Below are 15,747 nucleotides of genomic sequence, written 5' to 3' on the forward strand. Positions count from 1 at the left end.
CATATTATTAAAATTTGGGCTATAATGGTTGTATTGATGTATAGCAACTTGAAATGCTCCCAAAAATGGCTCCACAGCATGAAAATATATAATATAAACTCTGGCGGACTTGGTTCCATGGTAGGTCTTAAAGGGTTAATAAAGACCTGCCTCTTTAGCCGTGCTTTTGGGTCCTCTCTTGCCTCCACACAGCCGCCCCATGACACTGTATTTGATTCTTGATTTACATTGTATGTCAGAGCACTTGCCCAAGAAATGAACCCAGGACTAATGGACTCCTTACTTGGCTAAAGGATTTTGTTGTTGTTACACTTCATGTCCCTTCACCTCCTTTGCTATGTTTCTTACCAGCTACTTCCTTGTGCTCACCTCCTCTTTCAAAAGGAAACTGGACACTGCAGCTGCCTGAACTCTACCAGGGTAAGGTGATTCCAGACCTAAACGCATCCTCCCTTTGAGGACAATGGTCACTAGACCTCCACAGAGGTCTAACAAACCAGCAGACGACTCCAAGAAGTCATCTGCTGGTCGACCTTCTGAACTGTTTTCACCTTCAGACCAATCCCCTTCTGAACTGCTCCCTACAGCACTTGTCCCGCTGACATTTCTACAACTCATTGACAGAGTTAAAGAAGATCAACATCCATGTTTTCTATCAGCTCTGTATGATCTTTAGGCAGGATGTCCTTTATAAGTCTTCAAATCACTGATTTATGATCATTTGCATTTCATATATAAAGAGACCTACACACTTCTTTCTCTGAATATCATAGGGAGATGAAGGCCGATTCTGCTTGTGTTTTCACTGCAGTTATATTAACACAGCTCCTTGTGTCTGATGTGCTTTTCAGACGTGTAAAAACATGTAGGATCATGACTAAAGGAACAAGGATTTTCAAAATGTGAAGGCAGAAAGAAGTAGGCACACAGTTTATTTCCTCTCTTTCTGACCAAAAATCAGTGGTTGAAGCAGTGAGACGTTGCCTTGTCCAAACCACATCTATCTCACTTATTGTAGATGAGTGAGATAGATGTGTAGTTATTCAGTTTCTGCTGTTAGTCTGTTGTCTTTATTTTATGCCCTGGTTTAAAAGTTAAAACTTTGTTTCTGGTTTATTTTGGTCAAACAAAGAAACTCCTCTCATGATATACATGGGGATGAAGTTACAAAACTGACAGGCAGACAAAGAAAGAGGAAGAGGGTTGTAGTTGAAGTGAACTATGAGCTGATGTCAGTGTTGGTTTGATGTCATTGAGCAGCAGGATGGAGGAAACGTCTCTGCTGTGTCTGCTCTGTAAGTTCACCCTGTGTTTTTCGTGCCTCTGCTGTCTTGTTGAATGTTAAACTCTGAATTAACCTGAGTTTAATTTCTCTTTAGTTCTGATCTCACTGCTGAGCTGCACCACAAACCAAGGTCAGTAACCTTCTTCTGTCACTCTGTAAACCTGACTCACTCTCTTGGGACACATTAATTAAGAACATGGTGCAGCTAACTGCAGACAGACCTCTTTTTCGTTGAATTTTGTTGTTTGTATTATTTTCCTAAACCTCGATCACTCCTTCCAGCAGTTAAAAGCCAAACACTGGGTCAATTTACCTGGCATTTGAGCTTTTTGGACTTTCTTTGGACTTACTAGTTACACACACATGCATTTTTCCTGTTAGTGTGTAAGTTATGATTTGAGTTCATACTTGCATTAGTTTTGTTCCTCTTTCAGTTCCTCCCTTTGTCTTGTATGCTTTGATTTACTTCAGTTGTTTAGTTGTCTCATTCTCTCAAGTTTCCTTTTCTTTGTCAAAGTGTCTGTACTCCCAGTTATAATATGTCCAGCCTTAGCAGAGGTTCCAGTTTTTAATTGCAATTTTTCAGTTTCTATAAGTTAATAATTTTTGCTTCATAAGTTTGTACTTTATATTTTACCTTTTGTACTTCCTACCATCAGCCAAAATAAACGGCTTGCTTTCAGTTAAACTTAGCCTGCCTCGAGGCCTCTGCATTTGGGTCCTCACTCCTCACACTCAACCCCATGACAGTAACTGACCATTTTGGACCCAGCAGATGTCGTTTTTATGGAAGAGAACAAGGTGGAGTGTTCCAGGCTTCCAACCCTCTAGAATAGAATAGAAAAGAATAGAATAGAATTCAACTTTGTTGTCATTGCACATGTCACAGGTACATGGTAACGAAATGCAGTTTGCATCCATCCAGAAGTGCTTTAGCCATAATATAGATATGCTACAGAAATGGGTCTATTATAGGTATGTTATAATGTACAGGATATGAAGGTATGTTGTGAATATTACATATCAATTTAATTCAATTCAATTTTATTTATATGGCGCCAAATCACAACAACAGTCACCTCAAGTCGCTTTATATTGCACAGTAGATCGTACAGATCTGCTGTACTATAAGTATGTACAGGCTGTAGTGAGTGTACAAGCTATGTACAGGGTATAAACAGGATATAAATATGAAAACTATACAGAAATATGAAATATGAGCTATGCAAGTTATAAACAGTTGTAGAATTATAATTATCGTATTGTACAGAATGATTGTGTATACAGCATTTACAGTAGTGCAGTTTAGATCAGTGAAATATGTGGATAATTCCTACAGAGGCTATATAAAGTGCTAGTGGTTGTGAGTGGTGGTTTAGTCCATGTTATGATTGTGTGTATGAGGTTACAGTTGTCCATTTGTTAGTTTTTTTCCTAAGGTCTTGTTTAGACTCCTGCGGGAAATCTATGTTGCAACCTGTGAAGTAACCGGAAAGTCTATTTTAACCTCGATGTCCTAACTTTCCAACTAGAGAACTGTGACTTCAAGTCGGGTCAATGCAGCTCACGGCTATTGTAATTGGCCAGTTTAGCACAGTCGATTGCTCCTGTGCTTTTCTGGCTACTTTTTTTCTACAATTTTTGAATTTATGAAAATTATCAGAATTAGACTAGGAATGCTAAAAATGCTGCAGATGAAACAAACCAAAGGTCAGCAGAAATTATCTTCCATTTTTACGAGGTTGAGGGTCGTAAAAGATAGCGAGGCTTTGAGAAATACTGAAACCAACTATCTAAAATTATACTGATCTTTTGAAACAACCTGAAACCCATGTTTGTACGAACTGAGAAATCCCTGTACAACAAGGAAAGAAAACATTGAGACTGTTAAAGAAAACAAGCTGACAAAAACAGTGTACTTCAGCAAATACTATTTTCCCCTGTGTTAACATATGTGAGGCTGTTTCAGTTGCTTAGTAATCCAGTACAATAAACAAATGTATGAATATAGTGAGAAAAGATGGGCATGTCTGGATGATGGTTCTCAGTCATCCAGGTCATCGTATAGTCTGAGGAGCTTGGAAAGAAAAGCGTCTGGATGTTTCACCTCTCATCGAAGAAGCTTCTTCAGATCATGACAGATTCAGATTGTGGCCTACACCTGTTTTCACACCTTGGCTCGTGTGATTAGGAAGAGGATGATGAGGGGGTCCATGACCCTATTGCGGGACACACCCACAGAGCTTAAATCTGGGACTCTCCACCCTTTGACCTTAGAACTGAAGAAGCTTCTCAGATAAGAGGTGAAGTGTCTTCAAACAACTTAAAGAAGTCCAGACACTTTTCTTTCCAAGGTCCTTAGAAAAGATGAGCATTTTTATTTTAATAACCACAAACCTTTTTAGCTGTTTTGGGGCTGAATCATTTGCCTGCCCAGCCTTTGGTGTCAAAGTTCGGGTGTTTTTGTTTGGCCTTTCAACTTTCTGGTAGTTAGTGTCATTGGGTTTGTTGTACACTGTCAAACAAAGCTAGAAGCTCCTGTGGCTTTGTGCATGGGCCTAGGCGCCAGAATCCAAACACTTAAGCAATGGGCCAATCAACTTTCTCATGTTTAATTTTGAAAATAAAAAAAGTTTTCCCTCGACAAGAAAGGACATATTTTACAAAAGCTATCACTGGCTAATTCTGGAAAACTGTAATAGTCCATTTCAAACTGATAAATACCTTGTTTTGTTTTTTTTTTAATCGGAAGAAACAGAACCTTTTCAGCAAAGAATGAAGAAACTTTCCTAATGATTTATTTGATATGCATGCTGCTGTGGATAGATGACATAGACATTATGTTTCATTTAGTCTGAGTTTGACGTTTTGGTTAAATAAATCTGCATGGCTTTCTCGGTTTTTGAGATATTTTCTGTCAGTGGGAAAAGGAAAAACGAAAACGGATGAAAGTTAGAGCTGGAAATTGTTCTGTCTGATTTTCTGATATAATTTAATACAATCACAGCACAAAGCTGATCTCTCTTTCCTGTAGCTCTTTGGAGCTCATCCAAGAGTCTCTTTCTTTCCCTCTGTGTAAGTAAATGTTTGATTAAAGCAATTTTTATGAACACTTTTGATTTCAGTGTTTAAGTAAATTGCAAGCGTATATTGCTCTTCACAGCAAAAATAACAATGAATCAGATATTGTCCTCTTTATTCATCCAAGTGTATGTGCTTCCACAGAAACCATCGATTCGAATGAGCTGTGCAACATAGTGTCAGAATTATTGAAATGACTATAATATATTATATATCATCTCCTGTCCCTCACAGCTCGTCTGACTGTGAGTCCCAAAAGCTCTCAGCTTTTTGAAGGAGACTTTGTGTCTCTGAGCTGTGAGGACGACGACAGCTCTGCTGGATGGACTCTGAGGAGAAACACAACCACAGAGAAAAGAGCTGAGTGCGGAGCTGTGTGGGGAGAAGGACCAGGATATTTCTGTAGCATGAAAGTTATTCCTGAATGGGACACTGGAGTTTACTGGTGTGAGTCCAGAGAGGGTCCCATCAGTAACATGGTTAACCTGACAGTCACTGGTAAGCTGAGTTTGTGGAGTTAGTGTTGATGATGACAAAGCTTTTATTTGTCACTTGCAGTTGCCTGCAGCAAGATTGGACCTCTTCCAACCATAGATATATTACACAAAAATCACATTGGCGAGACAGGTCAGAACAGGTAGTGGAAAGAAAACAAATGAAATGTACAACACAAGAGGGCAGTGGAGGAGAGAAAAGAGAACTCTACTCAGACTGAGCTCCTGGTAGAAGATCAGTATGAGAACAGAAAACAAAAACCCCTCAGCACAAAAAGCACAAATCTTTACACCATGACATGAAAACACATCACATCATCAGGAAGCTAAAGGGGTGGGTAAATGGGGTGAGAGTTCACCTATGTAGACAGCAGCATACGGTCCTGCGGCATGATGTTGCACCCTTCCCATCGCTTCGATCATAGTGGCGAGCCTTGTGAGGTTTTGGATTGTAGATGGAATCCAATAGAATGACGCTCCCAGCAGTTACACACGGTTCGAATCCACTGAACGGCTACTCTGAGGTACTCCTGAGGAGTGTATTTTCCCTACACACTGCGCCCAATGGCTGCCCACTGATTCATTGAGTGAATGGGTTAAATGCAGACAGGAATTTCTCCACGGGGATCAGTAAAGTATACATTATTATTCCAACCATAACCTTATCCCTAACTTTAACAACAACCTTAATCATGTTATATAGTGTTTTCCAAAATGATTCATGATGAGAAAGTAAAATAAATATACATGTGTTGATTCAGTCCAAACTGTTCTCATGTTTCCTCCTGTTTCTGAACGTGTAGCATAGGCTACGTTCACACTGCAGGCGAAAGCGCATCAAATCCGATTTTTTGATCCTATGCGACCCATATCCGATCATGGTATGACAGTGTGAACGGCACAAATCCGATATTTTCAAATCCGACCTGGGTCACTTTCGTATGTGGTACTGAATCCGATACATATCTGATGTTTTAGAAAGCGACTGCTGTTTGAACGGTCATGTCGCATTAAATCTGTCTTTTACGTCACTGACACAAGACAGACACCAATTATCAGCGCCGGAGAAGACGTGGCGAACGCTTCCTGGCCATCCAGTGTAGATGTCAGTGAAACTGTTGGGAAGACAACGTTGGAGAAACGTGAACATTTTATTTGTACTGTATAATCTGCAGATTCTGACAGAAATCTGCAACTATCCTTTGAAGCACCGCTCCTTTAAAACAGCAATAAGGATAATTATTAGGTTATTTACATTATTATGTAAATAACAAAATAACTTGAAGCAAAAATTGGGAAATGTAAAGTCCGAAGTCTTTATATTAAGGGCCATCAGTCAAACAATATTGTTTGCTCTGGGTCTAAACAGAGCGTGTTGTGTGTGACGTCTTCTTTTGTGCATGCGGGCTGCTTTGAGCGTTCACACTAGAGCGCGTTTGCTGTCACATTTTATTTGTAGTGTGAACGAGCAGACAAAAAAATCGGATTTGATCAAAAAATCAGAATTGAGCATTAAGACCTGCAGTGTGAACGAAGCCATAGAGACATGTTGTCACATAGCATAATATGTTACGTTTTGGGATCGGGCTCTAATGAACCCAGTTACCAGATGATCAAATCCATCTTCTTTAGGTTTTAGAGAACAAGACTGAAAGACTCTCTGAGGGTTAAAGTTACACGAGACGAGACAAGGCCATCAGAAGCCAAGCATTAAAGTGTTGATGAAGCTGTGTGTAAATGGATGAAATGCTGTAGTTTGTCTCTGTGTTGAGGTGGATCAGTGATCCTGCAGAGTCCTGTCCTCCCTGTGATGGAGGGAGATGACGTCACTCTGCTCTGTAAAACAGAGACCACTCCCTCCAACCTCCCAGCTGCTTTCTATAAAGATGGTGTCTTCATTTGGAATGAGACTACAGGTCACATGACCATCCAGAATATTTCCAGGTCTGATGAAGGCCTCTACAAGTGTGACATCAGCGGTCATGGAGAGTCTCCATCCAGCTGGATCACTGTCACAGGTGAGGAGCTTCACTCTTATTAAACCTCTTTTTTCATTATATATTCACATGTGGTTGAAATAACCAAATATTCTCTCTGCAGAAAAACATACAACCACACCTCTGCCCCCTGACTCGTCCTTACTCCACTTTGTGATTAGACTGCTCTTCCACCTGGTGGTGTTCTGTCCATACGTCATCTCCACTTTCCTCATGGTGTCTTTGTATCGAAAGAGAGCTAAAGGTAACACTGAATCATTCATGGATTAATCAATATGCTGAAATCTCTATAAATTAATGGCTGAAACACTTCATACATTTTTACAGGAAAAATCTTCCGTGTCTCGATCCTGCCCACTCAGCCTGAGCAGGGACTGGACGATGAGCATTATGATGTCATCTCTGATGTCACCACAGAGTATCAGTTCTGAATCAGAGCTTTGGTGCTTCTCTTTAGGTCTCACTAATGTTGTCCTCTCCACCTCTGTTGTGAAGCTCATCTGAATAAAAGGACTCTGATTTTCATCTCTGGATATTTTTATGTAGATAAGCAGCAAATGTTCCCAAGAAAATCTACTGGAGCTCTCAATAGAAATTATATTGACTTATGATTTTATGCCCCACACTCAGTCACTACAACCAGTTTTAGAGTTTCTCCACCTACTGAACCCACTTTAACCTCTGACTGTGCACATTTTACTGTTTACAGGCAAAGTCGCCCTCTACAATGTAGGTGACGGAAAATAGAGCTAATTTCTACTTTCTTACTTTGAGTACATTTCAGAGCCTGCACTTTTCTACTTATACTTGAGTAAGGAACTTGAATCAGTACTTCAAATTTTACTGGAGTATTTTTTTTTACTTGTTTGTATTTGTACTTAAGTACAGAATGTCTGAACCTTTGCTAACTCTGCTTGCTCTGCCTCCTTCGCGATCATCCGTTTGAACTACCCGGCGTCCTATTGTTGATGTTTCTGACTGAATTCAAACGGCCAGGTTGTTGCTGCTGCTCACTCACAGATACTGACAGAGTGTAAAAGTGTTGAAATTGACTCTTTCTTATTGGTGCTTTTGCTATTAAAATGATATCTTGTGAAACTCTTTAAACTGTTCCTCTCATTCGTGTACCTATAGCTCATTTGGTTTTAGCTGTGATACCCCCCTGCACTTTTTCTCCATTTGTTTTTGTCATTGCCTCATATGACAGGTTGTGAGAGGTCCCAGGTCTGAATCCCACACAAGCCTTACATTGTCACAGCCTGGCTCATAAGACCCACAGTCAGTATGAAAGATTAGTTGGTGTTGGATCATGCAATTTGTAGCTAGATACAGATAGAGATACCTGCAAAATAGTGAAAAGTATTATGTTAGCTACTTCATCTACAGAGGATACTACTTAGGCATCATAAGATCATGATAATAACAAAAATGAGAAATTAAACTGAAATAAATTCAATAAAAAAAAGAAAACAGCAGAATTGAAATCATATTTATCATTCATGACTGTCAGACATATCTAAGACTCAGTAACAGAGTTAAAGTTTTCTATCAGCACTGTGTTCTTTAAGTAGGATGTTCTTTAAAAACCATCAGTTTGTGACGTGCAGTCTGATGTTGTGCAGCCAAACATTTATTTACTATCTTTCTGACCACAAGTCAGAGGTTGAGAGAAGCTAAAGCCCACCTCCAACTCAAAAACCTCGCAGCTAAACTACAGTCAGCTACAGGAAGACACAGCAGGTTTGTAACAATCTGCAACATGACTGATAAAATCATTATTGTCAATAAAACACTTAAGAATTATTAACCCAGATTCTTTTGTCCCCATGACAGAACAGAGAAAACCGACTCATCGTGTGTTAAAACATTTATATTTCTTTTTATTCAATCAGAGAGAGACCCCTGCACAGCTCAAACGCCAGTTGCAAGAGCTCTAACATTAGAATCATAAACTGTGCTTCATATAGGTTTTATTTTGTTTTTTTTTTTTTTTTTTTTTTTTTTTTTTAAATTTTATTTTCACTTGCTGAATACGGGACAGATTTGACTGGGGGAAAGAAAAGGGAGAAAGAAAGAGGGAAAGAAAAACAGTTGAGAAGAGGGACGGGGGAGAAGGGCAAAAAACAAAAACCAACAGAATAAGCAGAAGAAAAAAAATAAATAAATAAAAAAATAAATACATATATCGATCACCTGGATCACCTGTTGAGAAAGAAAAAAGAAAACAAGCAGAAGAAAACGAGAGTAATACAATAAACCACATCACAATGATATATGGGAATATGACAGTAACTACTAAATATTAAACATTATTGTGCAGCACGTAAGATCGACAGCACAGTGTGCATTGAGGTAGGAGCCAAAAAGGGTGTAGTTTGTGTGTGTGATCACCCGTGTGTACACCTGTGAGCATGGACGCGCTTGTTTTCTTAAAAGGTTCCCTCATGTAATGATCTGCTAGAGGGTGTGGGGGGCCACTGCCCCGTCCTCCAGGGCATGAAGCAGGTATGGAGGAGATCAAAACTCCAGACATCCAGAGGCCCCCAGAACACAAGAGACCAAGGAAGACCAACAGAGGGGCAGCCGTGCCACTGTCCCAGAAAGAGCTGAGGAGAGTCCCAGATGAGGGGTCACCCAGCAGCCACGGAGCAGAAGCCAGGGGGGGCTGCAGTGACGTGCCCGTGAGCTCCGCCGGCAGCCAGCTGTGCCTGAGTGACCGAGCCCCAGGCCGAGAGGCCGGGGGCACCCCACCTCCGAGGTGGCCCAAGCGAGCCCCAGGCTCCAGGCCCCGATAAGCAGCCGCCAAGGAGTGAGCCGGTGTGTACCCGGACGCCCACCCCCGGACACAAAGAACCACCAACGCACCGATGTCTGAGGGAGTCCGCCCCCGGCAGGGGAAGTGGTGGGGGGAGATAGGCCTCCAAACCTTGGAGGGCCTGAGCTGTCCTCAGAGAGGTGGCATCTGATACCCAACCTGACATATAGACACAGACATACAGGCACACACAGATACAAACATCCATTCCCACCCTCATGCTCTCATATATAGGTTTTATTTTGGTACTTTACACGTCACGCAGTTTGAAACATTGCTTATATGGCAAAGTTCCTCTTTTCTGTGTCTTTATCTATTAATATGGCTGTGCGCTAAAACTTCCTGTGTTTTTAGTCTGGCTGAGCACTTAGTTTGTGAGTCAAAAGTGGCCTTGCTCTACAAGCCTTCATTATTAAAGTACATAAAACAATATAATAAGAAAATAAGGATACTAAGGATATTGATTTCATGACAGAATTTATTTTAATGTAATTGTGAAAATGTATTTCAAACCGTGCTTGATGCATTTATTTCACAAGTAAAGGTCAGAGAGTCATTGAAGGCATCACACAACTGCTAATGTTGCCTTCAGGTGCAGTTGTAGATTTTGTTGCTGTTGATCTTTACTTCATGTTCTGGTTCAATTTTTTCATTTAAAATTTTGTATTTCTGCTTTATTTCCACCAAATAATTTAACTTTTGCATGAAGTTCAGAGAGGAAACCACAACGCTGGCACCCAGTCACAGGGGAGGAGGAAGAGGAGGGTTTTACTCTGTATGAGAGTGAACTGAACTCAGTCTTTGTCTGATATCAGCGAGCAGCACGAGGAAACGTTTCAGAACTCTGAACTAACCTGAGTTTAATTTCTCTTTAGTTCTGATCTCACTGCTGAGCTGCACCACAAACCAAGGTCAGTAACCTTCTTCTGTCACACTGTAAACCTGACTAACTCCTCCAGGAGACTGTGGGACACATTTATTTAAAAAAGAAGAAATCCTCTCCCTGTTGCATCACCAAACCTGATTTTCCGACATGATGTCACCTGTTTTTCTAAATTAAACATCCACACATAAGGAAATATATCTGTGCAATAGAATATTTTCATTCAACACCCAATTGCAGTTAAAACTGAATTTATAGAAAAGAAATGTGTCATTTACACTTCAGGTATAAACATCAGCTCATGTTCTGTTTAGTTCTTCAGTGTTTGAGCCAGCTGGAGCAGTCAATAAGAACAAAGATGGCTTTTTGTCAGTGTTTATTAGGACCACATGGTTGTGTTTGTGGGTTTAGCTCTCATATAAAAGTGCTTCCTGGTGGAGAAAAGCACACTGACCCTGTGACATGTAATGATGCAGAAAGAAGAAGAAGCAAAGAGATGCGTTTACTGGCTGTCAAACTGCTGCTGATCTCAGTTACTTCTTAGGATTGATGTCAGGGAGCAGACACCATTTTTAGATCTGAGATCATGTGAACATTATTGTTACGTTAGTACTCAGACATGTTAAAGCAGATGTGATGATCGGTTCATTGCTTCTTGTTTTAGGCTCGTGCAGCTTTTAGTTGCACTGAAGCCAGTTTATGATGTAAGGTGCAGTCGCAGCCACACAGTGTATGTCTCTCTGACATCAGAACAGAAAAGCATCAACAACTCTCAGCTGACCTGCTGTCACTAACAAGAAGATCAAACTTTGTGTTTAACATCGTCCTCGTCTCTGACAGCTTCAAAGAAAACTCCTCCATCGTCCTGAAGAAAAGGATCAACTTCATCTAACATAAAGTTTGAGGATTTAAATGGAGGAAACATCTCTGTTGTGGCTGCTCTGTAAGTTCACTCTCTGTATTTCTGGAAGATTCAGATGATGAAATCTTTAAAAAAGCTCAAAAAGCCAGTCTGTACTTTTCAGTGATGTTTGTCTGTAACATGAATCTTCTTCACATGTTTGAATCCAACAATCTTCCTCCTTCCTGCTCTGATTCTGCTTCAGTATTTTCTTACAATCAGCTCACAGAGATGTTCCTGGCTCTGCTCTCTGATCACTTCATTAAACACCACAAACTCTAAACTAACCTGACACTCATTTCTCTTTAGTTCTGATCTCACTGCTGAGCCTCAACACAAACCAAGGTCAGTAGGTTCATCATATGGCGCTGTCACGCAGTTTAAAGTCATTAACATTGTTAGTTGTTACTGCAGCCAATGATGAATCAGGACCACAATGTGTTTGAATTTAGTCCTCGACTACTTCATGCATCTGTAATCTGACAGTTATGAAATATCAATACAATGAGAGTCACATTTTTTTCTCATTTCTGTATTCATCCATCCATTTTTACAGATAAAAAAGACGAACTAACTTGACAGATTATTAATTTTATGAACATTTCACAAAGGCTGTGAGACTAACAGTTCATTATTTAAAAAGCCTATTTACTGCCTTTACACACAGAGATATGTTGTGTTGCAACTGTCAGCATAAAATCATGATGTAAAAACATAGATGATGACATGTTAGTGCAGACTTGGAGATCACGCTGTGATTTTTGTTGTGACTTTTGATAAGCTGAGGTGAAGTCAAATAAATGTGATGCTTTAAAAAAACCCTGAAATATTCCTTTGATTGTTATCTATATGGTGTTGGTTGTTTGCAGTAGTGTTCTTAAGAATACTAATTCATTAAATTACTAATTAGATACAAATGCAACGTAAATACCTTAATGTATGCTTATGGTAATGTCTTCCTGTCATCCCATTAATGAACTGTAAAAGTCAGCAGGTCAATTAATTTTAGTTAAAATACACTAAATTCCTCACAGCTCGTCTGACTGTGAGTCCCAGCAGCTCTCAGCTGTTTAAAGATGAGTTTGTGACTCTGAGCTGTGAGGAGGACGACAGCTCTGCTGGATGGACTCTGAGGAGAAACACAAGCAAAGAACAGAGGACTCAGAGATGTGGAGATGGGTGGGGAAAACCAGCTGGTTCTTCCTGTAACATCAGCTACATCTTCACGTGGGACAGTGGGGTTTACTGGTGTGAGTCCAGAGAGGGTCCCATCAGTAACATGGTTAACCTGACAGTCACTGGTAAGCTGAGTGTGTGGAGTTAGTGTTGATGAAGCTGTGTGTAAATGGATGAAATGCTGTAGTTTGTCTCTGTGTTGAGGTGGATCAGTGATCCTGCAGAGTCCTGTCCTCCCTGTGATGGAGGGAGATGACGTCACTCTGCTCTGTAAAACAAAGACCACTCCCTCCAACCTCCCAGCTGCTTTCTATAAAGATGGCTCCCTCATCAGGAAGGAGCCTACAGGTCACATGACCATCCAGCATGTTTCCAGGTCTGATGAAGGCCTCTACAAGTGTGACATCAGCGGTCATGGAGAGTCTCCATCCAGCTGGATCACTGTCACAGGTGAGGAGCTTCAGTCTGATTTCACCTCTTATTTCATCCACATATTCACCTGAACAGGTGGGATTCTCTCTGCAGACAAACATACAACCACACCTCCACCTACCACTACAACTATTCCCACCGCTCCAGATCTGACTGCTGACTCCTCACTACAGCTTGCATTCAGAATAGTCCTCCACCTGGTGGTTTTCTCTCCATATATCATCTCCACTCTCATCATGATGTCTTTATATCAATGCAGAGCCAGAGGTAACACTCTGAATCATTCACTGACAAATGAATATGCTGATGATTAAATCCTGTCTCTTCATGAATAAACAGCCGATAGATATTCTACATTTGTTTTTTGTTTTTTCAGAAAATGGCATCAGTGATTCAACCAAGCCCACTCTTCCTGACCAGGGATTGGATAATGAGCATGACGATGTCATCACTGATGTCACCACAGAGTATCACTTCTGAATCAGAGCTCTGTTGTGTCTCTGTGAGTCTCATTATCTTTGTCTTCTCCATCTCTGATGTGGAGATTATTTCAATAAATGGAGTCTGATGTTCATCTCTGGATATTTTTATTTAGATAAACGGTAAATATTCCTGCTCACAGGAGGAGATCATCATGTACTGTGTGTGTGTGCATCACTCAAGAAGTTTTCAGCTTATTTTTACATGAAAGACATTTTCAGGTCAAATATCAGAGAAGAAGACAAAGTCATGCTACTTCCTGTTTAATTTATGTATTTTATGTTTCCACATCCTACCTGATCACCTCACTGGAGTAGCTGGTGTCCTGATGGTTCTGACCGGAAATAAATCTACCTGTCACACACAGATGCTGTCATAGCGTTTTGGTGCCTGACTGTAAACACATGATCACATGACTCAGACTGGACTAATGCAGTTTTTGTCTTTTCACCTCTTCCTGGATCGACACAAACTGTGAATTTTTCAGTGAGCCTTGAAATTGACTCTTTCTTGTTGGTGCTTTTTTGTTATTAAAGCCACATCCTGTGAAACATTTTAAACTGCTCCAGTTGTCTGTGTCACTCTTTAGTATCTGTACCTACAGCTCATGTGGTTTGTGCTGTGATGGCCCCCTGCCCTCTTTGTCCCAACTCTTTTTGTCATAGCCTCATATGAAATGAGAGGTCCTGGGTCTGAATCCCAGGTGAGCCCCCACATTGTCACAGCCTGGCTCATAAGACCCACAGACAGTATGAAAGATCGACTGATTTTGGATCATTTAGTTTGTAGCTTCAGTTATTTCACAACAGTGATTCTTGTTGTTGTTGTCATAAGTGATCAAATGTGTGCAACAGGGTGGAGCACGCATTAGCTGCAACATGCTACATCCATAGAAATATGAGTGAAAGTACAAATCAAATCAAAGCAGGACTGAAATCCTATTTTTTACTGTTCATGACTGTCAGACATTTCTGAGTAGGTCAGGGTCAATGTTTCAGCACCACCATATGTCAATCACATTTGATTTGATAACAAAGAATTTGTTATCAAATCACTGATTAATGAACATTTTATTTCAGATATTTAGAGACCCATTTAACACTGTTTCTTTTAAACATTATGTGGAGATAAATACTGACTCTGCCTGTGTTTTCACTGCAGTTACATTAACACAGCTCAGTTTGTGTGGTGTGGTTTCTGTGCAACACATTCAGTTGGATTTCAGTGAGATTAGAGTTCTGACAACATGGAGAGTAAACACTTAGAGCACAGGTGTCGAACTCCAGGCCTCGAGGGCCGGTGTCCTGCAGGTTTTAGATGTGTCCTTGATCCAACACAGCTGATTTAAATGGCTAAAGTACCTCCTCAACGGCTGTATCCCAATTCAGGGTCTGCAGCCTTAAAGGCCGCATTTTAAGGCCGATTGCGTCACAGCGTCACGACGAAGGCTGTCCCAATTCGAAGGCTGCTCGAAATGCGGCCCTCAAATGCGTCCTTCATTTCCCTGAATTTTAAGGACGTGGCGGTGTAGACTTTGTGGCCCAACATATCCCAGAATGCATAGCGCGGCGGTGGGTGTGGATAATTTTGCCGAAAAAAAACAATGAGGGGCTCCCGAAGAGTAAACTTTAAGTAAGTACTGAATATTATGTTACTTATTTATGTGCAAATGTTTAATAATGAAGAACATTAAAACATTACTGTTGGCCACATGTCGGCAAAGTTATGTGACATTAGTGATGTTTGTACTAACTTGGTTTTACAGCCTTTACTTTAAAATATACGCTGTTCAATAGCTGAGCTTAATCAGAGAATGATCAAAGCTCATGTAGAAACAAATAAACACTTGAACAAAAGAGTTTCTCCTTCATGTCTGTCAAACAAAGCTGTATGAAACGTTTCCAGCTGTTAGTATCATGGTTGCTAGGCAACCTGGAAAGCGCAATGGAGGCTAGACCGTCCCATTTCACAAGCCTCGCACTTCCGGCCTTAGCGGTCTTTAAGTACGCGGCCCTTGAGGATCGTTGAGACTGCGTACTTTAAGGCTGCAGACCCTGGATTGGGATACAGCCAATATGTCTTGAAGTTCTCCAGAGGCCTGGTAATGAACTGATCACTTGATTCAGGTGTGTTGACCTAGGGTGATATCTAAAACCTGCAGGACACCAGCCCTCGAGGCCTGGAGTTCGACACCCCTGACTTA

At 40.7% G+C, this 15,747-nt stretch overlaps 2 protein-coding genes across 2 annotated transcripts; both read left to right on the forward strand.

Annotated features, from left to right (window-relative positions):
• Positions 1 to 967: 967 nt before the first annotated feature.
• LOC146521592 (low affinity immunoglobulin gamma Fc region receptor III-A-like) lies at positions 968 to 8,337 on the forward strand. Its single transcript, XM_085155182.1, has 6 exons — positions 968 to 1,295; positions 1,380 to 1,415; positions 4,601 to 4,864; positions 6,633 to 6,878; positions 6,961 to 7,101; positions 7,185 to 8,337. Exons 1-6 carry the CDS (start codon positions 1,247 to 1,249, stop codon positions 7,286 to 7,288), a joined length of 840 nt encoding a protein of 279 aa, XP_085011308.1. The 5' UTR covers positions 968 to 1,246; the 3' UTR covers positions 7,289 to 8,337.
• A 1,628-nt stretch (positions 8,338 to 9,965) lies between these two features.
• On the forward strand, positions 9,966 to 14,095 carry LOC146521593 (Fc receptor-like protein 5). Its single transcript, XM_085155395.1, has 7 exons — positions 9,966 to 10,583; positions 11,396 to 11,498; positions 11,766 to 11,801; positions 12,491 to 12,757; positions 12,837 to 13,082; positions 13,158 to 13,331; positions 13,441 to 14,095. Exons 2-7 carry the CDS (start codon positions 11,468 to 11,470, stop codon positions 13,542 to 13,544), a joined length of 858 nt encoding a protein of 285 aa, XP_085011521.1. The 5' UTR covers positions 9,966 to 10,583; positions 11,396 to 11,467; the 3' UTR covers positions 13,545 to 14,095.
• Positions 14,096 to 15,747: the final 1,652 nt, after the last annotated feature.

Source organism: Neolamprologus multifasciatus, chromosome 3 (genome assembly GCF_963576455.1).
Source record: "Neolamprologus multifasciatus chromosome 3, fNeoMul1.2, whole genome shotgun sequence".
Lineage (NCBI taxonomy): Eukaryota > Metazoa > Chordata > Actinopteri > Cichliformes > Cichlidae > Neolamprologus > Neolamprologus multifasciatus.